The sequence below is a fragment of the Accipiter gentilis genome, chromosome 7, assembly GCF_929443795.1.
Source record: "Accipiter gentilis chromosome 7, bAccGen1.1, whole genome shotgun sequence".
Lineage (NCBI taxonomy): Eukaryota > Metazoa > Chordata > Aves > Accipitriformes > Accipitridae > Astur > Astur gentilis.
The window spans coordinates 22,980,557-23,005,588 of NC_064886.1; the positions used below are offsets into that span (position 1 = coordinate 22,980,557).

At 43.7% G+C, this 25,032-nt stretch overlaps 1 protein-coding gene across 1 annotated transcript in view; it reads right to left on the reverse strand.

Moving 5' to 3' along the window:
* Positions 1–18,915, reverse strand: part of GLG1 (golgi glycoprotein 1) — an 88,463-nt gene extending 69,548 nt beyond the window's left edge. Inside the window, exon 1 of the mRNA XM_049805028.1 lies at positions 18,561–18,915. Within this exon, the coding sequence (XP_049660985.1) occupies positions 18,561–18,881 (321 nt within the window). The 5' untranslated portion in view covers positions 18,882–18,915. The remainder of the gene's footprint in view (positions 1–18,560) is intronic.
* Between the last annotated feature and the right edge of the window lie 6,117 nt (positions 18,916–25,032).

Consider the following 25,032-nt stretch of genomic DNA (forward strand, 5'->3'; position numbering starts at 1 on the left):
TACAATTGCCAGTAGCTGTCCCATTAAAAAACATGCATTTGTTTCAAGTACCTAAGAGGTCAAGGAAAACTTAAAATTCAATTATGTTATTAGCCAGAGAGCTACAGAAAATTAAGCAGTAAAGGATGAAAACCCAGTACTATTACTGTGTTAACTTATCACTTTTGCTCCTAGGAAGTCTGAATGGCTATGGCCTTTTCTACATGTTTCTTGGGATGACATCTACCGGACGCATGATTTTTCACCAGCACAGCTGTGCCATTGGAAATCCAAGCAGACACCAAATTACACAGGGAGAAAATCCTTCAGCCAGTACATGGGATCTACACTAGTAATTCACTGCAGTAAAACTACAGAATGCATTCGCCTATTCTCAAAAGATTTGCCGGTATATTTGAAGCTATGATCCACAGCTGTACAGCAGTTTCTTATCCTTTAGCACAGCCAGGAGAACCTACATGAAAAGGTATTAAGAAAAATAAATGAATAAATAAATAAAATTGGCAAGCTCAGCAGTCGGAAACCCTGTCTGTATTTGATCACCACCTTCTTGCCAGAGAATAACTACAAGATTGCAGGAAGGAAACACTGTGATTACAATCATTTGCTGAAGTTGTTCAGTAAAGGCTCTGTAAAGGCCATGAGCCAGATCGGCTATGCCTTGTATGAGCACAGAAAGCACTGAAGAATGATAATTGACAAATAATTATTTGTTAGACTTCTGCATATAAAACAAAAAGCCATCTTCCACTGACCCGATGTTAAGGTTAGATCTTGTCCTTTTATATCCACCACTGGATGAAAAGTTTCACTCCAGTTGATATCCCTTGCCCGCCCTTGTCTTTTTATATCACTGCCTAAAGTCATTTTTAGTACAGGAATGCGAGCCATCATTTGAAGCCACTCCTCAGGCACACAGCACTGACTTGCTAGTTAATTTTATCTCTAGTCATGCTTGAACAATCTCTTTATAACATAACAGGGACTTTTTTCCTGTTTTAAACAAGAGCTATATCAACAATGAAACAAAGCAGACAAGAGTTAGGCACAAAAGCAACATTAAATGGAAGATAAGAGAACATGGAAAACGAACTCTACAACTACACTAAAGCATAAGATTCCAACTTTCCCACTCATTTCTGAAGGAATATGGAGAACAGTTTGTTGGCTATTTTTCAATCTTGTAATCTTTCTGAAAACTTCAAGAAAACAGTATGCCAACACAACATTACACAGCTGCTGCTTTCAGATAGCACAGGATGGAGGATCTCTGATTTATGAAAAGGGTGTGTTTAGCTTTCTGTAAGAGGGGGGGAAGAGCTGGATTCTGCCTCAAAGTCCCATGATTTCCATGTTATCTCTTAACCCTGTTTGCTAACTGCCTGCTCCAGGGACTTCTCTCTTACAAAGTTCAAGACCCAGTTGGGCTCCAGTTTCTCCACCTGTGAGTGACAACATTCCTCTCAAGGCTTTTACCAAGTTAACAAATTTGGGGAGTCTAATAAAAAAATCTCTTAAGCAGACTGCTCATACCTCAGGAACCAGCTCCTCGAACTGCCTGCCAGTTTCAATTCTGAAAAGCTCCCAGGCAAAAGATCTGTTCAGTCCACCCATTAACCACTGAATCATTTCAAACCCTCAAATCAGCGAGAGTTTAGAATCTTCAGCAAGACCTACAACTTAGTGTTTGTGGGTGTTTTTAAGTTAACACCACCTGATGTTCATTTATACAGAGAATGCTCTACTTGGGATTCCCTTAATGAGACCACTAGGCTCCTAACTCTGTTTTTACAAGCCACATGCTGCTTCTCATATCCCCTTGCCACCTAAGTATAGGAAGAAGGCAAACCTTCAAGTGGTACAGCATAAATGCATCTGACAGGCTGCCTAAAACCTTCCTGTGCATAGTCATTCCCTCGCTATGCAAGTGAAAGCCGGCTGCATAGATACTTTTCCATTGATACAATCAGTGCTGCTACCAACAGGAGACCAGAAGCTGCAAAGGATTGAATATACACAAGAACAAAAGCCATCTGTCTGACAGACTTGGCATTTCTCACTGAATACTGTGAAGAATTCATGAAACAAAACTCAAGGAGACAGCGTTGCAGGCTGTTTGCTGAAGGGTTACCTTTCCTAATCTTGGTTATGCATTCATTATCCATTTGCACACACACAGAGTGATGCATTAACCACAAACACACAATACAGCTTTGCTAATTAGCTCAATCAGAAAAGACTAAACCTATTCCAACTTCTTTAATATGAATCAATTTAAAGACAATACTTTATCCCTTTAGGGTAAGGCTGCCTGCCTGACATTTAATAATCATGCTGAGTCCACTGAAATTCACATACAATGTTCTGGAGAAAACCAAGTTCCTGAGATAACCTAAGAGGTGGTCCTTATAGAGGACACTTTAAGAACATACATACATACACCAGCAAGTATTTACAAGAACTTTCCTCTTTTAGAAAGCCACATACACCTGCCTTGTCTGGTCTACACCAAGCAAGTGAAACAGGTTCCAACCCTAAAGAAAAAAAAAAAATATAAATCACATTAAAGCAACCCAACTAATCATCCCACACATTTCAATACAATTATAGCAAAGATTATTTAAAAAAACCTCATGTTCTCTCCTACTATCTGCTCTCTCAAGCCCATTTATTCATCTGCACTTCCCATCAAAAATTCACAATTAATACTTTTGGAAGTGCTGAAGTCTTCAGGTTTAATTTACAGACAGCCTCCAAATACATAAAGCCCTCATGAACCAGAACTCTACAGACCAAGTGCCTCCAGTTGTTTTGATTATATGCAGAAGATTTAAAATATATATATAGCAGAGTTTTTTAAAAAACAATCTGCAAGTAGTTTGAGGTCTCCTAGGTATTGATCAAGAAGTTAATAGAGTAATTAGCCAGGGATCATTAAAACATGCTTCCATTAGCCTCCCTAGATATATAATCTGAATTCATTTACACAGCCATGTGCCACAGGTGCAAAATTTTAACCCCCTTAACCCCAGTTTCCCATAATAGGGACATCTTTTCCCATCAAGGCTTCACCATGTCTTTGCCCTGTTTCTATTACATAGAACCAAAATATTTTCTCCTCCTGACTTTAGCATCAAGCTTTTCCAAAGGGTATTGACTTGCAACTTCAGCTACAAAGGTTTTGCGTGATCAGCTGACACTGTCCAAGTCTCTCCAAGGATGAGCATATCTGGAGCAGGAACCACTGAAACACATGAAGCCACTCCTAAGTGCTGCCATTCACAGCCAAACACACTGAAACCAGCTCCCATTTTCCCTGTACAAGAACTGCTGCGTGTTTAGTTCAGCCACCCTGACCACAGGAGCAGCAGGCTTTAGCAGTGAAGCAGACAACTTTTAGAGTCCAGTCAGTGCTCATTTCATCAATTGCCTAGACATCCAACTATTACCCATCACCGTGATTTATGTTAATAACATGCAGTGCATAATCAAAAGATCATGCCTCAGTTTTACCTCCCTATGAATGGATGCTCATGCTAACATGCTCTTTTAGAGCATCTTTATCACATCAGCTCCTAGACTCTTAACCAGAGTGCTGAGCACCTGAAGCAGCCTTATGTAGCCAGCAAGCCATCACACTTCAGCCTCTCCCCAAAACACTCTTCCTAGGAATATCACAAAGCATGACAGAATAAAGCAAGATATGGCTTTTCAGAGAATGCTCTCTCTTAAAGTACTCTGCTGAGGTGTTAACACATTGCAAAGACAGCATAAGTAGTGGGACAAGAGCTAGATACCAAGGGTTGGTTGAGGCGTGCAAACCTCCATGGAACACTGACCTTACACACAAGGCATTTGTAAAAGCACAAAAAACCTCCAAGAAAAGTTCATTAGAACCTTTTAACAATCTTCCCCAACACAAAACAAAATGCTCAGTTGAGAAAGGAAAAGCCTAAAATATACATACAATCAGCCCTACTATTACTGTCATTCTTGAATGCCATGGTGTGCAGTGTTAAAGAGGACAAACTAAATTTTCTATCAGTTGAAACACATGCTACCCACTCCTCCCCCAAACCAGCCAAATACATCCCTGAGATGATCCCTTCTTCAAAAATGAAGATTAAAACACAGAAGAGCTCTGTAACCAAACAGCTTGGAAATAAATCAGCAAATCAACTGTAGTAAGATCATACAGTACAAGTGTTGCATCTAGTACTTGAAAGCTATACCGAACATGCACTGTCTTATCCAGAGAAGTCACTCCTAGGAGACGAGCTGACCACCTCATCCAGAAACTATTACGTTGGAACGTTTCTGAATGAGTGACCAGACACACCAGCTTATTCCATGAACAGAGGAAAGAGAGACTGTTAATAAAGAAATCCAAGCTAAAGCTGTTTCCCTTTATGGGAACAGGGAAATCCCAAATCCTCATGCAGCAATTTAGCTGTAACTGTTGACACATCTCTAGCATATATTCCCCACCTGCTGCAGGCCTCACTACTCAGTCAGATGGGCCAGCATGCCCCTTCACACCACTCCACAAAGCCATGGCCTCTCTTATCTGCTAGAGCACTGCTCCAAATTTACAGCATAAACTACTTGAAACACCCACCAAAATCACCATTCAGGACACAGATACTTCAATACTAAGTAAATGGTCAAACAGTCTAAATGAAGTCAACTGGGGAGTCTTTTTTTTAACAAAAAAAAAAAAGGAACAGATTACTCACAATTCGTTAAACAGCTCAAAGAAAAAAAAAAATCTTAGCTTAGGTTCACCAGGACATTTTGTAAAAATTCAAACACCTTATAAAAAAAAATTAGGCCTCGATCACATAGCTAACAAGTACTCAACTGCACACATCCATGTAAGAGATGCACATCATTTTAGTTCTGCACTCAGTTTATTTAAGCTTGGACAAGCCTCACACATGCCAAGACTTAAAACTATTAAGCTTAATTTGACATTTAAGTCCCACACACCCTACCCAAGCAACCAAGGTCTGAACATAAAGCAAGCCTGAGGGGCTGGAAGTACAGTCCCCCTGCTCCCTTCATCCTAAACTGTTTCATGTTATGTTATGTCATGTTATTCAAAGGCAAGTGTGACTGATGGGCCTCCCTCTCCACTCCACCAGCAGCTCTCCAGGAGCAAGGGTTATTGTGATAACTTATCTGTTGTTTTCCTCAATGAGCACTTTCTTCTCGACAGCAAGCAGTGAGTTTCATTGATAAAACTATCCAACTGTGTCCACAGTCTTACACCCAAGGGTAAGACGGAGCACTGCAATATTCCCAAAGTCATGAGCAGTATTCATCACACAGGTACCTCAGGCTCTTACACTCTCAAGCAGATCCACAGCTTGTCACAGATTACACACAACTTCATAAACATGCACGAGAAACTTCGCAAGACACATTGTCTAGAGAATTTGAGGACAAGCTATCTGTGCCCCTTCCATCCTCCACAGCTGCTCCCAGGGTCTCTGTCGCATTAAAAGGAGGAGTTCCAGTTTTCCTGAAGGATGAATGCCTAGAGCAATCAAATCCCAAATATTTACTAGGCATATGAATATCAAATCTAAGAACAAAAAAACTCTTCAGGGCAGTAATGTCCTACTCCAGATGACACTTCTCTTTGACGAAAGCCTCAGGCATTTTTGTACAGAAATAGGATATTGCTCTTCTTGTAGTCCTAGAATTCCTTTTGGACTAAAACAAGTTGCAGATTTGCTGCAGAAGAAGGACGAAGCAACAGTTCAATCCCACACAATGTTTTTAAGACTCTGAAATGCTACAGGCAAAAGAAACTCTTCCATATTTTTCAGAAGGCTCTTTCATTGGACTAGAGCTAGCAGCAGACAGTAAGAAAGGATGTGAAACACCAAGAAACTCAGATCTGCACCCAGTGTTATCTTTTATCTTACACTGTTATCTTTTGATACAGCAAGTCTTGCCAGTAATGTTAAACGTGGTTTGTTCTTGGTTTTTTTGTAAGTAAGAAAAAACATAGCTATGTCTCATTCAGGTGAGAGACTAATTTTAAAAAAATACACATTTTGCTCACCATTAAGAGATGCTACTCATTCCCAAGATTATACACGCAAAGCTCAACTGTTATGGAACATGTAATGCTGAAAAGCAGAAAAAAAAACCCAAAACACCTCACCTCTGTTCATGGAACCAAGACAGACTTGCTGTTTTGCCCACACTTTCAGCCCATGTACTATTCTACTGTTGCCAAGTTCTGTAGCTGAAGAAACCAAAGCAGAATTATTTTAACCAGCAGCTCCCAAAGTGATGCAGGATCGTAACACAGGTTCTCATCCAGGTCCATCCCAAGATATCATCAACCTTGCATACCTGTCAGATTTACAGAATACCTGTCAGATTTACAGTACCTTTTTAAGCTTGGACAGCCAGACCTGGAAAAGGACAAATGGGAGCAACCCAGTAAGACAAAACCCAGACAAGGCTGCAAATTAAGAGGATATCCATGGGGGTATTTCTACAGGAATGGCAATTGATGTGGAAGAAGTTCTGCTACCCCTTGCACCAGGGCTGCAGCAGTCCTCAGAACAAGATGTAAGATGTGCTTTACTAAGGTGGCCACTAACAACTACCGCTACCTGGAGCGCCAGGATAGAAAGGATTTCTATCCTTTCCAAGTCATTATTATTCTCGAAGATTCACCTGATCATGTACCTCTTCCAGGGAAAGGCAGCATCTTTCTACTGTTACTGCATCCAACCAAAAACATCGGAACTTCAAGATAAATACTTCCATGGTCAAAATCCCAGCAATATGTCATGTGATCCAAGAAGAGATTCTAATAGAAACCTCTTATTTGCTTCTCTGTGGAATGAATCATTCCTTCCAGCTACTGTATTCACTGTCGTCAGGCCAAGTCTGTGATTTTATCACTATCACAGAATATTACAATCTATTTCTAGGAAAATAAGTACTTTCAACCCAAGAGCAAGCTAGAATAATAGTTCCTGTACCTTGCCCTGGAAAGACTTAATTAAGATGATTTGGCTAGCATAGCTTTGGTTTGACATTTGAATAACAAGCGATATGAACAATTCCATGTTAAAAACAAACAAGAGTGTCCACCTTGACTATTAATGATGGCTACATGGCCGTATGCTCAACACAAGCCTACTGCTCTAGTATCCCAGGAGAAGTAAGAGTCCCAGCCAGGAAACAGTGGCAAAAAGCACTACCTGCCTGGGAGTGGATCCTCTCAGCTACTGCAGATCAGCTTCTAGAAGCAGAAAGAGTAACAACCCTGACATCATCGTCCTTCCCTTTGTTTCCAGGTGGCTTCATGACTGGGAAAGTGACTGTGCTGTTCAATTCTCCATCTTCCCCAATCTCTTCCTATAAAGATGCTCACCTACTGATAACCCACATGGCTCACCTGTCCATATGGTTTCAGATTCACCAGTGTACACAGAAGGAAGCTCACTGCTGAAGTCTTGCATTCAGGTCTGAACATGTAGTAAGACATACCCAAAATAGTGCTACCAGAGGACAGGTCCCAAATCGATGAACTTATTCTAGACAGCAAAACAAAACAATGAGCTCTATAAATTATGGGAACAAACAGCACCATACTCACACTGCCCAAATTTTACTTATATGCAATGTTTTGACAACTTTGAGGCATTATTTTAGATACCTTTCAAAGATGACCTCTTGATTAATTTCATTTTATGGCTTTTAATGCTATGAAAACATTGTGTGCAACATACAAACAAAGAACTTAAAGAAAACCATGCCAAACCCCAAAAGGACTGTTCAGAAGTACTTTCAGCAACACGGCTCCCAAGGTAGTGAATCGTATTATCAGCCAGCCTCCACAAGCTTCTTTTAAATGGTTCCTGAGAACAAAAGTTCAGTTTTGAAAGACTCTTCTGGCCCAATTTAAGATCAGAACAATCAAGGTATATGAAATAATACTCTGCCTTAAAGCTTGAGACAATAAAGTTTTGAAGATATACAGAGGTTCTCCAACATTTTAATGTCTAACGGGCTATAAGCTACTCTACTACCTTGCTCTTAACATCTTCCTTTTTTACCATTCTGCTTGAATGGCTCGGTATTAGGTTCACAGAGAGGCACTTTTTTAAGCCAAAACTTTGATCTCCTAAACAGGGCACCAATTCCAAATTAGTGGTTCCACTAGGTAATGCAGATTTTTGCCTATTTCCATTTGCCCTAAGCCACTTCAGACAACACATTAAAAAATACAGTTGTGGGCTGACAACCAGCAGGTAAAGTGACTGGAGCACTGATTCTCACCTTCTCTTTTAATTACACAGCAGAGAAATCCAAGTTCAATACTCCTCCCAGCTGCACATCAACACGACACAACAGCCTACCTGAGCTCTCTAGTATTCTTAGGAAGTTTTCAGAAAATGCCTTTTGCAAGTTTTCTAAGTTTAAGATGCTGTGAACCCTGGTAAGTAAAACAGACATTAGACGACAGCATTTATTAAATAATCTTCGAGGACATCACAAAGTCATGATGGATTTCACTGGAATGTCTCAAGGGAGGAAAGTATTTGGGGAAATTACTTGGGGAAGAGCTGACATACAAAGAGAAGAATTTAAATTCCATCAGCAGTCTCCCTAGCAGAACAAGTTTAGACTATGGTTTTATACAACAGGATACTGGAAGAGTTCACAAATGCCTGGAGGAGGGGAGGGAAACAAAAAAACCCTGTAGTTTGTGGCTTGTTGTATGCTTTTCCTCTTTGTGTAGGGCTTACCTGTGAGCTGCTCATAGAAAGGAAGCCATGTAGCCTCAGAGCACATGAAAGGGGTTTGCTGTGGACAAGCTCAAGACACACTGCCAAGTACCTGAGCTAGAACAAACTCTGCATTATTCCACGAAAGTCTACCTCATACACTGCTGCTATTTCTGTAGTCAGAGAAGAGAGTATTATCAGTGATGGTTCACCATATGTTCGCTGCCTGCTAAAGCACAGGTAAAGGGTCACAAAGCAAAAATATAAAACACAGCAAGGCTTTGTTTGTGTTCTGCAAGGAAAGTGCAGAATCACATCCTTCCTACAACTAGTATTTTGCACATATACATCTAATTGAGGCTATTAACAATAACATTAGAATGAGCATACACCATTAGAGCTGTGAATCAGTTGAGGGAAAAGTATGTTCCCTAGCACCACACCTTCCCAGATGATGCTGTTATCATTAGGATTCCTAGAGACAGGACAAGCATTCACCATGGGAATCTCATTCCAGTACTCAGTTTAATAAAAATGTAGGAAAGACTTAGACCATAAACTAGTGTTTCAGCTTTTTCTTTTTGGCTTTAAAAAATAATGTTTCTTCATATGACTAATCAGAAACAAAATAAGTGAAGATGGCTGCTGATCGCTGCCTGGAAGCCTTCAGCTAAAAAAAGTAAGCGATATTACTACATTCACAAGATCTTTAACTTTTGCTGCAGATACTGAGTCAAACAGCTCTGTGTTTTCCAGCAGCAACTGCTGTTAAGTATTTTCTAACCTGTACTTCCCTCCAGTCAAGCACTGACCTGTTATCCTCCTGAATCCTTGCTTGAGAAGCAGACAGTTGCAGAAAATTCACCTCACTGTTTTCAGCAAAAAAACATGGATCATTAAGGTTGCTGTAAGAAACCTCCCATTCAAACCACAGTTTACAGCATGCTGAGTTTCTCCAGTTCTACACTGACTAAAAAGACTTTCCTGTATGTTGTTCTATACCTACTCATCAAGAATGCAGTTCTGGTTGCCAACTATAACATGCAACTCAGACTTTTCCACACTTCTTCAATGACACTAGCTGCAAAGTACATACGTTACTGAAAAGCAGACTGAGCCTTTAGTCTGAAAACTGGCAGCAAGAAAGGCAGCATCAGCATACTCATTGATTACACAGAGTCAACTCTACAGACTTCAGTAAGGTAAGGTAAATGCCATCATGAGTTTGAACAGCTGTGCTATGGTGAGACACCCATCAACTCACGTGTCTCAAATACTGAAGCACCAAAAATACAGCGCTCATAGCATCAGTTCAAAGATAACAATCAAAAAAGCAGCAGGGTCAACACAATGTCATATGTGAATAGCAATATAAAATACTTGCCAAATAAAACTCATGGTCAACAGTTCTCCACACCTGCATTTACTCAGGACCTTATATCAGTGGAGACCAGATTTTGACTAGCCTGTCTGAATTCTACAATAAGAGGATCACATTAATACTGATTTGTTTAAATCACCAAGAACACGGCTAAACAATTGCAGTCTCATGCACAATTCATGTTGTACATGACGACAACTGTGGTGTTGCAGTCCTTTACTTGAAAGCTGTTAGTTTTTCTGATTTTATGACATATGTAGCTAGGCCACAGAGACACTGACATAAGCAAGAAAATCAATTTGATAATGAAAGAGCTTACTGTAAGCTTCTTGCAGATCTTATTTCAACTCAGCTGAGAACAGTGTAACAAAAGTTGACTCAGCTCAAATCAAGCCTGGACTGTTACAGAAAGTCTACAAGCCAAGCAGGTTTGGGTTTGTTGTTTGTTTGGGTTTTTTTTTATTCTATCAAAACTTTTTGTAGGGCAATTACTTCAACACTTAGAATGCATGCTCTGCCAAGTTTGTTTTGCAGTTCACTCGGTGGAAAGTATTTTACCATGCACTAACATGACACTTTGGAAAATAAAGTCTCAATTAGCAAACTACTGAGCATGATGAAGGCTGGTGAGCCTCCTGTTACGATTCAAGAGATCTAGAAAACAAACTCGCTACCAGATTAAGCTAGGCATTTTTCAAACAAAAGACAGCACATTTGCCTGAATGATTTTGCATAGCAGGGCTGAAACAGCTATTTGTTATTAACCTACCCTGTTACACATAAGTACTTAATTATATCAACATGACCAGCTGTGTTCTCTAGAAGAGACTCAGAACTTCTGAGAATCAAATAAGGAAACTACAAGAAGTTTTTTTACAGAAGAGCACACAGTTCTACTAACTGCAAAAGAGTAAAATACTTCAGGCATGTAGAGAAACCATGAATATTTATTACACTAAATACTACCTTTTTTGTCACCTCAGCAGTTCTTAGGCATTGCTTCAGGCAAAGATGCAAATAATAACAAATGCAGCAAATAAACATTCCTGTCCTGCATGATTAATATTCGTTTGTCCCTATGTTGTTACCTGGCAAAAGAGATATTAGATGTGTACCATTAGTCTTAAGCCACAGCACTGACAATAATAAAGACATCAAATGTGCAATTTGGGTTAAGGCAAAATTTTAGACATTACAACCAAGTAATGCACTCTAATGCAAATACATGAAATCTAAGCTCACAAAGCTGTAAGAGAGCTACAAGATATGCTTATCCAAAGGAGAAAATAAAATAAACTTGAGCACTACACCCCCAAAAAGGCAGCATTGAGAAAACAGACTCCACTCTTAACTACTGAAGGAAATTCCTCAGCTCTGAACTGCAGACATTCAGACACCAGTGTGCCAGGACGCAGTTTTTATGAATGCCATCTCTGCTTAGGAGTTGAACCATATGGGTTTTCATCTACTGTCTTAATGAAGAGAGGTTGCAATTATGCTACAAGCTGGTACTGAGGAAGTGAGGATCTCTGCTCCTCACCTAGCACACTGCCATGGATACTGCTAAATTGAACATCCAGAAAATGGAAGTATCCCATAAAGACAAGAAATTATCAGCTAACCGAACTGAAATTTTTTAGTGCCATAGCAACCAACTTCACAGACCTTAAAACTAAATCAGTCAGAAGATCAAAAAAACTATTTTGAGGCAAGATTTCAAATAAAAAGGCAATTACCTAGACCTTTTATTCATTCAGCTCTTTGCAGTTTATTATTGGGAAGAATAACTGCAAAGCTTTTTGAAAAGTAAGCATACATTTTCCAAAGACCGAAACAAGCAGAGTCTGCCAAGAACGTGGTGCTCACATGCAGGAAAGCTATGCTATAAAGAACATCTAGACATTATCTCTACACTAGAAAATAAAGACAGCACACAATTCGCCTAGAATAATCTTTCCTCAAATCATTCTGTTCCAACCCTGACAACCCAAAGCAGCACTAGAGTGATCTCCTTTCCTCCAGTATGAGAGAGGAGAGGATGCAAGCAGGGAAAACACAATCTAGCTGTACCTGTCTCTGTCACAACTGGCCGAGTCTTTGCTTTTCAATATATTCAACTATTTGGCTCAGTAAATCACCTCCCCAAAACCTGACCTCTGCATAACACAGCTTTCTCAGTTCATCCTGAGCCAAGCTCAGACTGCACACCCTGCATCAAACTCTACTCCTCCCCTTGTATTTCCATTCTTTTTCTCCTCGGTATTCAGAGCTGCAGCAGGCTAGCAGTGCCAGGTCACTAGAGGAAGGAGACTTGTAAGATAATCCCTTTTATTAAGCCAAACATCCCAGGCCAAACTGATGCATAACCAGCTACCACAAGTATGAGCCTGCCAAGAACAGCACAAAACTGGGGAGGGGAAAAAAAAAACCAAAAAAACCCAAACAAACAAAAAAAACCCCCCCACACACAAAAAACCCAACCCAACCAAAAAAAAAACCCAAAATAACTCAGATAAGCAGAAGTGCAGCGGCTGTTAAGATTGCTAAGGATATGGAGAATGAAGAACCTGTGCATAATGTTCTGTTCACAATACAGTAAGTCCAGGACCTAGCAGGAGAGAGACCATCTTACCCCCTAGTCAGCTCACATGTGGCTTTAGTAAGAGGAAAAGGGTATTTTTAAATATTGCTACAACCTGAGATGAAGCCAAAGGCTGATGCCAAAGTAATCCAAAAACAAATCAGACTTCTAAATTGTATTTAGAATTTTCCTTTAAGACTTAACTACAAAGGCCAGGAGAAAATTGGGCTGACACTATCTGAACACAAGGAAAAACAAGAACTTTAGAACAAAAATGTGGCTAATCTCAGTTAAGAAGCCAAGCCTCAGGAGAAAAAGCTTCAGAGAGTGTTCCAGCCTTGTCTCCATCACTTTCTTTTGTTGTTGCTTATATGTTTTTTTAAAACTTTATCATCTCAATCCCTTCCTCCTAGGTCCAACAATTCCCTTCCATTGACTTTGATAGATCCATCTTCCATTTTATGAATTTTAGAAGCAGAAGAGACCAGTCTTGACCATTCTAATTAATCGGCATCTGCCAGAAACCACTGTAAATTCTTCATTAAATTCAGTTAGAGACAGAATGGTATATGGAAATTTCTAATACAGATGCACAGGCTTCAACTCATACAGAGTCTAGCATCCAGTTACAGCCCAATAATTAACTCAATCTCTTAAAATTACAACATGTTTTTACTTTAAGTTAGCTCAACTTCAACTAGGGGTAAGAATTGCGTGTGTCCCCCCCCCCTTTTTTTTTTTAAGGACATAAGAGTTCTTAAACTCCTGTGCCCTGTACACGTGGGTTTGAATCATCACCCGGTCAATATCCCTTAGAAAAAAAGGAGAGTGTAAGCAAAGCCCTTGGTAAGGCTTAAAGTACATTTTCCAGGTTTCTGATCATTGCCTTTAAAAAAATAATCCCTTTGCGTGTTGATATCTGAACCAGATGATAATGCTGTAGACACTGCAAGAGCATCACTGGAATACTAACTGCCTACTCCTTTGCAATAGTAATGATTAGAGAACCAGAACAGCCTCCAACTCACAACTATGTACTTACTGCCCTGAGAAACAGGTAGTTCCCATTCAAAACAGCTCACCTGAAAGCCAGGGAGAATGCCTGGAGGTTTTGTGGGACAAAAACAAGCTATAAGCACTGAAGGAGATGGCCAAGTCAGTAAACAGTGTCTTCACTATTTGCGTTTCTTAAAAAATAGCCCACCCCTGTGCTATGTTTAATCCACAGCCCTCACTTACAGCTCTGGACAGGTAAACAGTCATTTGCTGCCACAGCCCAGACATCTCAAAAAAGGTACCTTAAATGCCAGCCTCCACTTGTGCATGGGAAAGCTGTGAGAGATAAAAAACATGAGTACACGCTCAAATATGAGATAATGCTGCATGTTGAGTCAAAACAAAACCTTCACCCTCCAACTCAATAAACTACAGAGATGGGGGGGGGGGGGGGGGGGGGTTTAAAATAAATCAAGCTACACTAACACATCACACCCACCTCAGTGCAACCAAAAAGCTTCAGGGAAGCCTCCACAGAATGAGGAATAAAACATTTATACAGAAGAAACGTGCTAGTTCCCAACCTGTCAAGTGTTACACACTTCCTAGTCTGTAAGTCACATCAAATGAATTTTCTGGCATTTTACACTATGCATCTGAAATAACAGGAAAAATACTATTCTTAAAATACACAGCTTTAAGATTAACTTGCTTTGTTTTTAACCCAATCCTCAACGTTAAGAGCACCTTATTTTTTTTCCAGAAAGCAGAGCATTCAGGTTCAATTATACTGTCCCTACCATAAAGATGCTACCAAAGAATCAGAACCATTTAGGATGAAGAAAGAAGGGGGAGGCCAAAACTTTGATCTCTAATCCCAACTTAACCATGACCATTTGATCTTAGAAAAACTATTTAGCCTATAATGCGTTAGCATTATATAGATGGATATAATGCTTTAAATATTACATAATCTTTACAAGCACAGTACAAGTAAAGCTCAACAATTATGACATCAAGATAATTCATTGATTGATCAGATCTAAGGTATATTTAACAGTAAAAATTATGCTCCACTAATAAACCAGATAAGAGAGCTACACTGGTTAAGATACTTTCATACCTGCTAATGTTTCCTACCTCAAATTCAACAAATCACTCATGCTTTAAATGCAAGTCACCATTAATCATGCAAAAATTTTTAGCTAGCAAATATATTAATATTTCATGGGTTTGTTTATACAAGAACCACCATGGAAATTAGTTTAATAAGCACCCCATAAAAAAGTGCTTAAAGGCTGCAGTCTATGTTGAGTGAAACACAAGCACTGAAGTCTCTCTAGAAACAGGCTAGCAGTCAGAGTAACTTCCAAAAAAACCCCTTTAAAACACATTTTTGAAAAACAGAAGTATACACTCCCCATTCTCCTCTTTTTATATCTGGGCATAAAGTTATTTGGGTAACAATTAAAACAATGATGGCAAAATTTAAGCAACTCAAAACAGTAATGTATGCAGTACACAAATAATTTTTACTTGAAGGAAATTAATCTGGAAAATACACCAAAATATACTCTTGATTCTATTTTCTGATTATAGTCAAAGAGGTTTAAGCTGACCAGCTCTGATCACTACCTCCTCCAATTAAGGAGCATCCTTCCCATTCTTCTACTATGAAAGGAAAGCAGAAAAGCATGATTGTCCCTTGATTTCTACCTTTCAAACAGTTCAACAACCTGAAATGCAGAAGAGTTCTGCACCTGCAGAAGCAGACTCTGCACTACGTCAGTTAAGCATTTCATTGACTTGCTGGAAAATTAGTGGTAAATTATTTGATATCAGTCTGGGGGTTTGATTTTTTTAAAAAAAAGAATTCTAGAAATACACAGTGCTTAAATATCTGTGTTGATAATACTTTAAATTGACAGTCTACAAGTAACCTCTCAAAACCAAAACTTCAGAATTCATGATTTTGGATTTGCTTGGATTGTTTGGGTTTTTTTACTGTTTTCTTTTGTTTCAAACTATTTTTTACTGAATATTTGTGTTAAACAGCTTTTCTCAACATTCACCCTACAAGCTAGGCTCCTGTACCAGTCAACCACAGCCTCAAGATTCGGAACTACCCAGCAAAAGCAAAGGAGGACTTAAAGACATGCGCACTAACAAATTAGCAGATACTGAAATAACGTGATCGCATTCACACTGGCTGCCAAAACAAACACATCCTTCCTTTTCTCTACACTTTCTGGACTCAAAAGGAAGGTTTCCAATAGTTGTTTTCCCTGGTTATTCAAATTTTAAAGTCCTAGCTTTTCTCTATCACATTAAGAAGAAAAATCAATGGTTAATCTTAGCAGTAATGCTCCCAGTTTGAAACTGAAAGTTTCTCCACTTTAAAGAAACATTTCTTATGAGAAAAGCAAGATGATTTTAAACATCTGGGGAAAAAAGGCTGCTTCTGCACCAAATTGCATCTAAAAATCTCATCTGCTACTTGTAGCAAAGCAGCATCCGAACACTGTCCTCACTGATGCTATCCCACATACAGCAACTCCCCCAAATCATCCACTTACTATAGCCCGACTTTTTTTCAAATGGGCTTGTACGACGTAAGACTAGTTCCCCACCCATTTTAAAACGTAATCATCACTCTTCTGGTATCATTCAAACAAGTTGTCAGATGCTCTAGGGTCAAAATTAAAAGTTGGATCAACAACAGTAACAGCTAATACATCATGTATTTTCTCTGCTATAACCTCCAATGCAAAGGAAATGTCTGAGACAACATCTGACCCTGTTCCCTATCACCCGATGTGCCACCCAATGTTTACAACTCATGACTTTTACTCAGAGCCTAAATATCGGGATACGCAGAAGTCAGTTATTTTCATTAACTTCTCAGAGCAGCACTCTGGGAAGTCATTTTTACATCAGGATACAGCGCAGCACATCGGCATTAGGGCAGGCAAACTGTTGAGTCTAAGACCAGCTGACAGTGCTCTTTACAGGCTGACAAATAAGGACAAGGCCGCAGACAGGCACCTTCAGAGAGAAAATTCAATCCAAAACAACCCTGAGATGTCCTATCGATGCCTGGGATGTCACTCCAGGACAAGATTCACCTTCGGCACTGGATATGAAACAGCATTACAGCTAGACAAGACCAACAGCTAGCAAACTGCTGACAACAAGGCAGGCTTTGAAAGGGGAAAAGGAAAACCACAAGCAAGACCTAGTAGTTGAAAGACAGCGGAGTTTTCATGAGATATGCAGAACCAACATAAAGGCTCGTACCTGCGGAAAATAAAGTGTTATATGAGCCATCCCTTCATCTTTTGCTTCTCCCTGCACACCCCTGTGCCCTAGCCCTGCACTCACTGCCCCTCTGCATTTAACTCACTAAAATGACAAAACTATTCCAGCAGAAAGCTGAGATACTAGATGATAAAAAGGTCCAGCTCGCTAAAATGGCAGAAAAACCAATAAGCACTGGAACTATGAAAAGAGAAGGGAGGGGCCACACAACTGGAAAGAAAGGAACAACAACAGCTTGCCTTTTTGGCAGGCTTGTAGCTTGTGAGCCACCGTTTCTAAGCACAGCTTCTGAGATCGTCTTAGAGATGGTGCCTCCCTAACAGGGGGTCCAAAAGGTCCCAGAGAGGTGGAAGAAACAGTAAGGGACAAGTTATTCATAAAGCAAATATCACAGCACTTTATAACTGTGACAGATTTTGCATCAGGACTCAATTTAAAAAGTCTGCCATGAGCGTCTTACTAAACTACCTGTCCAAAATTTAGACATGAAGTTAGATAAAATCTAAATTATTTGGGGATTTTAAGGCAGGAAGTAATCACTGACAGTTATTGATTCAAGACTCCCCTCGATGAGAGTAACCACTAAGTCACTGCCATCTGCTGTCTCTGCAATAACAGATGAGAAAGGAGCACAGGTTTTTCCTGACTGCATTTCCACTTGATAAAACGCCATTAAAACTAACCCAGCCTGACATTCCTGGACTTCACAGCAGAGAAGCCAAGAACTAAACAGACCTCCACACCAAAACTGCTTGCCAAAGACACTTCCCCCAAAGGCTTCTTCAAACTGAGCAAGAACCACCAAAGAATGAATGAAAAGATGGGGCTAGAAAAGACTCTTGAGGTGGCAACTCAGTTTTTTCTTGAGCTGGACTTACTCCACTCATGACAGATGCTTGGGAACAACAGAGACTGCAGAGCCAACCTCCCCACGTAAACTAAGCCAGGTCTAAAGCTTCCATATCTAGTTTCGCACACACACAGGCAAGCACTGGAAAACAACCACCTCTGCAAGTGAGCTCTACGTGAAGGTGGGAACCTGAACCTGGGGGGGGGGGAAAAATCCCCAAAGCACAAACACCTTCTCGGGTCACTGCTGCTACCAGCCAGACACCTTTCCTCAGCGCTACAGGGGCAGGACTCTCCCCAAACCTCTGAAACCGAATAAGCCTGTAAGGCACCAACGCCAAAACAAAGGCATCCCACCGAGACCTCTCCCTCCCAGCAGCGCCGGGGAGCGGCTCCTCTCCCGGGGCCCCCTGCCCTCGCCGCCAGCCCCTCACACGAAGCTCCACAGCGGCGGAGGCGCAGGGCGGGAAGCGCGGCCGGCGCCGGCCTGCATACACGAACCCCAGTTTTTGTAACAAAAATCGCGGGGTAAAGAAGAAACGGCGGCCCGGGCTGCACTCGCTCCGCTGAGGAGCGGCGGCGGCGGCGGGGCCGAGGGGCGCGGGCGGCGCGGAGCCCCGCTCTTTGTTCGCCGCCGCGGGTAGGCCCGGCCCGACCCGGCCCGGCCCCTCACCTCACGGACGTCCTGCAGGCACTCGAGGACGGCGAGGTTGTTGGCCCAGCTGTGCTTGGAGCAGAGCCGCACCACGTCCTCCCGGCACACCGCCTCCTCCGACAGCTTCCACCCGCTGCCCGAGCCGCCGCCGCCGCCGCGGGCACCCCGCGGCCCCGCCGCGCCCGGCCCCGCCGGCTGTCCCGCTAGGGCCGGGCCACCGCCAGCGGCGGCGAGGCCCGCGGGAGGAAGGCCACCCGCCGCCGGCCGCGCCGCCAGCGCCAGGAGCAGGAGGAGCGCCGGGCCCGGGCAGCGGCTCCGGACACGTCCGCACGGCGCCATCTTGAATCCGCCACCTCCGGCGCAACCGCCCGCCCACCCAGCGGCACGCACGCCCGCCCGCCGTATGCAAATCAGCGCGCCGGTGACGTCAGCGCGCCGCGCCCCCTCTGTGGACCACGCCCCTTTCGGGCCGAGGCGGGGGGCGGGGCGTGCGGTTTGCCCTGGTCCCGCCCTCAGCGCGCCCCCTGGCTCCGCCCTGCCCGTCGTCCCCTCACGAGGGCGAGGCGCCATCGCAGGCGCCGGCGCCATCACGGTCCCCAGCCGCCATTACAGCCTCCAACGGCCGTCACGGCCCCCAGCCGCCATCACGGCCCGACAGTGGCCCCCACGGCCCGTCAGCCACGCAGGACGGCAATTGCCAAACTGCTGAGCCGGCGCCGGTGGCGAGGGAACGCTCACGCCTCTGGGAAGGCAGCCTGGCCCCATGCCTCCCACAGCAGGTATCCAAAAGCTGTGGCCAGTTTTTTTGCCCTAAATCCTTCAGTTCCCCCTTGTGAAATGGAGCTCGCGGTGCCGTCCTCCTTGAAGGGACGTCGGGGAGACTTGTTAAAAGCCCAAGAAGCTCTTGGCTGCCCCAGTGATTGAGGACGTAGGAAAGGCCAGGAGAAAATGGTGCTCAGAGCAGGGTTGGACTAGCATGCAGCAAAGAAAACTTGGGGTCACATATGGAACCATGAATAAAAAACATAGAATAGCTGCTCAAAAAAAACCCACCCTTGAATAAAATATTGGAAGAAAGCAGAAAATACTGAATAGTGGCTTCCAGCCAGCCAGCCAGGATGCTCGTGGGCAAGGACTCACATTACCAAAAGAGCACAGGATCGTGCAATTAAGGGTTGCATTGTCCCGGAGACAGGCAGCAAACCCCACCGACACAAACATTTGTGCTGGAGTTTCCCCACACAGGGTGCTGGGTTATCAGCTAGGGTGATCTGCCCATGCATGGATGCACCCATGGCCCCTCCCGGGGCAGAACGCTTGGGCTGGCAGGAGGGTACAGGGTAAATCCCACTACCTGCGGTGGGGTGGCCCAGTACTGGGGTTGTCCCCAGGGAGCAGGCAGCTGTACAAGGGCAGAAAAATCACATTTTGGGGGTGCCACAAGACTGGTCGTTTTAGGGTTTGGTGGGTTGGCTGCACCTCCTGCCCTTTCAGTGCAGGACCCTCTGTTTTGGGGCCGGGATTTGGCATGTCATATTCAGATCATGGCTTAGGGCTTTCTTCATGGGGATGGAGAGAAATGGGCGCTCCTGTAAGAGTGATCTTGTCCCCAAAGCAGGATCTACAATGGCTGATACAACTGTAGATGGGATCTACAAGGTCCTCCTAGGGCAATAAGGGGGATGCTGAATTAGGTGACAGATCATCTAAAAGTAGTGTCTGCAACTACACAGCCTCCATTGGAGCAGCATTTTGGTAATGCCGTGGCCCCCTCCACCCCAGCAGCCAGACCTCTGAATTTCACAGTAGAAAAATATCTGACTAGGTGTTGGGTCTGTGGCAGCAGTGGGACACAGGTCCACCACCAGCTCAGCAACTACAGCTTTTTGGGTGCCCTCCTAGTCTCCCAGCAACTACAGCTTTTTGGGTGCCCTCCTAGCCTCCCAGCAGCAGGATCTCACGAGGCCAGCTCACAGCACCCTCCCAGGATGCGTTTGCCCCAAAATCTCAGCTTTGCTTCCAACAGCAGATGGAAAGGGGGGACAGGGAGAATCCCATCTCAATTCCTCTGCCTGGCTGATGCCAGGAGCAGTTTTCCCAGCACAAGTTGGCAAAGTCAGTTGGTCAAAAGTCAGAAGATTTTGCCTGGATGCCAGGGCACTCCATGGGTCTGCCCTGGCTCAGTGAGCTGGGATGAAGCAGAGAGGTAGGGCTGCTCCCTTCCTGCCCCAGGCTGCCTCATCCTGTCTGGGCAAAGACCTTTTGGGGATGCCACCGTCCATCTTACCCACACCAGGAGCTACCAGAGCACAGTGAGCAAACTGGAGCCCACTGTGGCCACCAACCTGCAGCCACCTCATCCAGGTGGAGATGAGGGCAGGAGAAGGAGGAGGGGGTCAGCTGGCAAAGTCCCCACACTTCTTGTGTACGAGGGTCACGCTGGGACACAGCACTTGGGAAAGTGGCTTTGTGCTGGCACCCAGGGGCCGTGCAGCTGGAACACTTAAAAACAAAAGCCAGCAAAATCCAGCCCGTGCTTGGCAGCCCATTTGGCTTAGTAGAAGTTATTTGAAGAGCTAGCCCAGCGCCAGAGCTGGCTCCGCTCCTCCATCCATCACAGGATGAGGATGGAGGGGAGCAGTGGAGCTGGGTTATGGCTCCCTTCTCCTTCCAACACCCTTGGGAGCTCTCCGGAGACTCATTTTTTGATCAGCAGCCCACATCCTTCTGCTGAGCATCCTGTGCTCAAGGGAAACCTTCTCCCAACCTTGGATTTTACCATCCTGAGTAATCCGCCATTAAATAAGCATTTTATAAAAAGAGGCCAACACTCACCGTGTCCACACAGCAAGTTAAACAAGGAAGAGGTATTTCTTTGCGAATAGCGACCTCTCTGCCCGTGCAATAACTCCAGCAGCTCATTGCAGCCGCAGCCCCCCTCCCTCAGCACAGGCTCAGTGGAAATTCCCTTATTGCCACATTTTAAGCATTTTACCAGCAAGGCTTTCAGACTCTGGGTGCTGCATTAAGTGCTTGCAGTTGTCTGCTTTTGTAACGGGCAGCACATTTAAGTCTTGCCGCTTACAGCAATAAAATGCATTTATATAGCCCCCAGCTTTGCAGAGCAAGGCTGGGGTGAACTGATATGCTGGGATGCCTCTTGCTCCTTCCTAACAGCATCCTCACCCTCCAGCTCACTGCTTCAGGGAGAAGAAAAGCTCTTCCTCGGTCCGTGCAGAGGAGCTGCTCCAATTTTTAATTGAATACAGACCACTCACTCCCATGCAGCCATGGGCATCGCTCCGAATCTCAGCTCAGTCTCCACACAGCGCGCTGAGGCCCTCTCCCTTGCACACAGACTGGCTTACCTGCCTCCCTCCAACTCTATGGGTCCCCCAAAACTTCAGCACTGCCCTTCCCAACTGATGATCCTCTCCACCAACAAATGCCGTTGCAGAAAACCTAGTGGGGTGCTTCGTTACAGCTACCATTCAGCGTTTTTTCTTGATGGCTAAGGCAGCAACACCAGCCTGGTATTTCACTTTTTATTTGCATCATGTGCGCAGGTTCAGCCCCACTTTGTTTCAGCTTTTCTCACAGGTTGGAGTCCTGCAACGCAGTTGCTCATCCATATTAGGCAATAACCAGATGGCCACGGCAGTGTTTAGCTTCCAAGGAAGCTGTGGACAAACAGGAGACAATGTTGCAGCTATAACCTCCTGAGTGTCAAGCACAAGAGGAGCTTCGTAGCTCTTCATCTAGCCCAATGTAACATTTGTGTTTTTCACAAGTGATGCTGTTGAGACATCTTTGCTTCACGAAGCATCAGAAGCCCAGGTCATTCCTGCAGAGCCTGTTGCTCCCCCGCCCATATTTATGCAGCTCTGTGTTGCAGTTAGCACCTACCTTTACCAAAAAAAAAAAGGGCAATTTTCCAACCCTTCCTCCAACCTGCTACAATTCTTTCCCAATCCTGCTTCTGCCTTCCCAAGCACTCGGTGCTGCTCACAGCTTGACGCTGTCAAAAGCACAGGGGGCTCGCTCCCCCTTCTGCCACCTCTGCTGCTAGCGGAAACACCAAATTGGATCTGATGCAAAACTAAACCCCCTGGACCCTCAAATTAATTATGCTTCACCGGGTGGGATAATCACAGAAATTAGTTTGAGGCTTTTTTTTTTCCTCTTGACCAGCACAGGCTGGACAGGGCCTGTTATCTACTAAGTTTATCCCAAGGACTAGATGAGCATTTTAGGGCATAGTTCCCCGAACTCCTATGGGTTTTTTTTTGCTATTTAGAGGCACTATTTTGCAAGAGACAGGATAGGAGCAAAATCCCATGTGCCCTTGGTGCTCGTCAGATGCTGGTACAGCTCCAAGACTTTATCAATGAACTCCCCTGTACCGGAGCAGGAGTTTCCTTTGGGCACCCACCACTCTGCATGCAACACCAGCGCACCTGCAGCTCTGGCTGCCATCCGAGCGCAGCCCATCTTCTTTAGCAACAAGAAGTGATGCAAGCACGAGGCATTTCTGCCTTCTCAGCATCCTCTCTAAATATCTTTAACTATCTCAAATGCAAATAAACAATTATAAATATTATCTTAAGTGACAGAGGCTGTTTACACCAACATGCTTGACTTTGCAGGTTGAGAGTGCTCGCAGAGGACAACAGCAGCTCAGCAGAGGGGCAGTCCCACTGCCAAGGTGCTGCAACCCCCCTCTGCTCGATTTCACAGGCAACTCTGCAATGTTTAGGGATGCAGCTAGACTCAAAGGGTGTCTGAGCACTCAACTAATTCACATTTCAGTACTGCAGATTCGCTAATAGAAAGTTGAAAGTGCATCCCAGCAGGGGAGACCTTGCCCCTTTCTCCCTACTGCTTTCGGCAGCAAAATCTGTTCCTTCACATTTAGTAGTTCTGGCATTAGATGCAGATCAAACCCAGCAGAAAACTAGTTTTTGCTTGCTCATTCCTTTGTTTCCCTCCTCTCCTCCTCCTCCTCCCCAAACTCCCTTTTCCTCATATTCTCTCACCTTCATAAACCAGCAGAAAGCCAGGTCTGTTAAGTAATTTACTGCCTTGGTAGAAAATCTGCTAATCTACATTAGCAGAAAATCTTGCCACATCTCCTTGCAAACCAAGAACTAAATGAAATCCTACTAGGATGCTCTGGCTACCTCAGTGTAACAAGGTTCAGATTAAGCTGCTTGTTTTACTCGGTGTATTGCCTGGTTTTAATCCAGTTTGGTTCGGGACACTTAAAATAGCTGCTTTTCCACCCTCCAGGAAGCAGCAGGCACAGCCAGAGCCAAGGGATGCCCTGGCAGGTCCTACCTTGCATACACACACATCAAGCTGTGCTCACTTCTTTGCTCATGCTTTTTTAGCACTACCTTTTGTCATCTGCAACATTTTTTTTATTATATTTGTTGAAATCTCACCCCTGAGTCACTACAAACCAACGGCTAAAACGCAAGGGTAGATGCTATGGCAACGAAGTCCCCATGGTGCAGAGGGCAGGCGCAGGCAGGGAGCTGGCTGCCTCCTGACTCTCCTCTGCACAGGCTTTTGCTCACTCCGCAGATCACTGCAGCCTAACACTGGATCATTCCTGTTAGAGGGACAGGTGGAGGACAGCCCTTCTCTAGAAGCCTGGAGAAAAATATTAAAAAATACCTGCACACAGCTAAAAGCAAGGCCCCATCTGCAGGAACCACAGCGCTGCCTGGCTTTACCTATCACCTCACATCAGACTTTACTACAGGGATTGCCAAGGGGCTGCCCTGCTCCATGATAACAAAATCTTCCCAGAGACAAGAGGCAGAAATAGCCACAGAGTGGCTTATTGCCTAAACCACCAGTGAAACAGCTCAGCCTCTAATGACAGCTGCCCTGCATCATGCAGAGACAGGGATTCTTTCTTCATTCCATCCCAGAATCTGCCCCTTTGACTCCAGATAGAGATGAGCAAATATTTAATTAACACATTTGACCTTTTATCAGCTCTCAATGCCAATGGCTTTCTGCACACAATTTAGGTGCTCTTTTCTGGAGCCTGCTGCAAACCTGGGACTAGGACAGTGTTATGAGGTTCTTCACATCTCAAATCTTTGAAAATTTTCTGAAATTCTGGATTTGAAAACTGAGAGAACATGAAAATGTCATCTTCCATTATTAAATAGCATTTAAGTTTGTACGTCTTATTCCTGTAGGACAGCATAAAGTAGAAAACAAGTGCTACCTAGAAAATCAAAAGCTGAGAGGCCTTTTAATTCCTTTTCCTGTGTATGTTTAAAGTTTTTCCAAATTTCTTGTGGGAAGAAGGGGTTGGAGTTGCCTGAGCATAAATGATGCCTCAAAATGGCTGAGAACAAGCAGCTCATTGCACTAAGTTGGCAGAGAGCAGCCTGCTCCTTCTGATTTTAGCTGGCATTACCAGAGACCTTCTCACAATCTTACTCCTACTAACCCTTTATTCCTGATCATT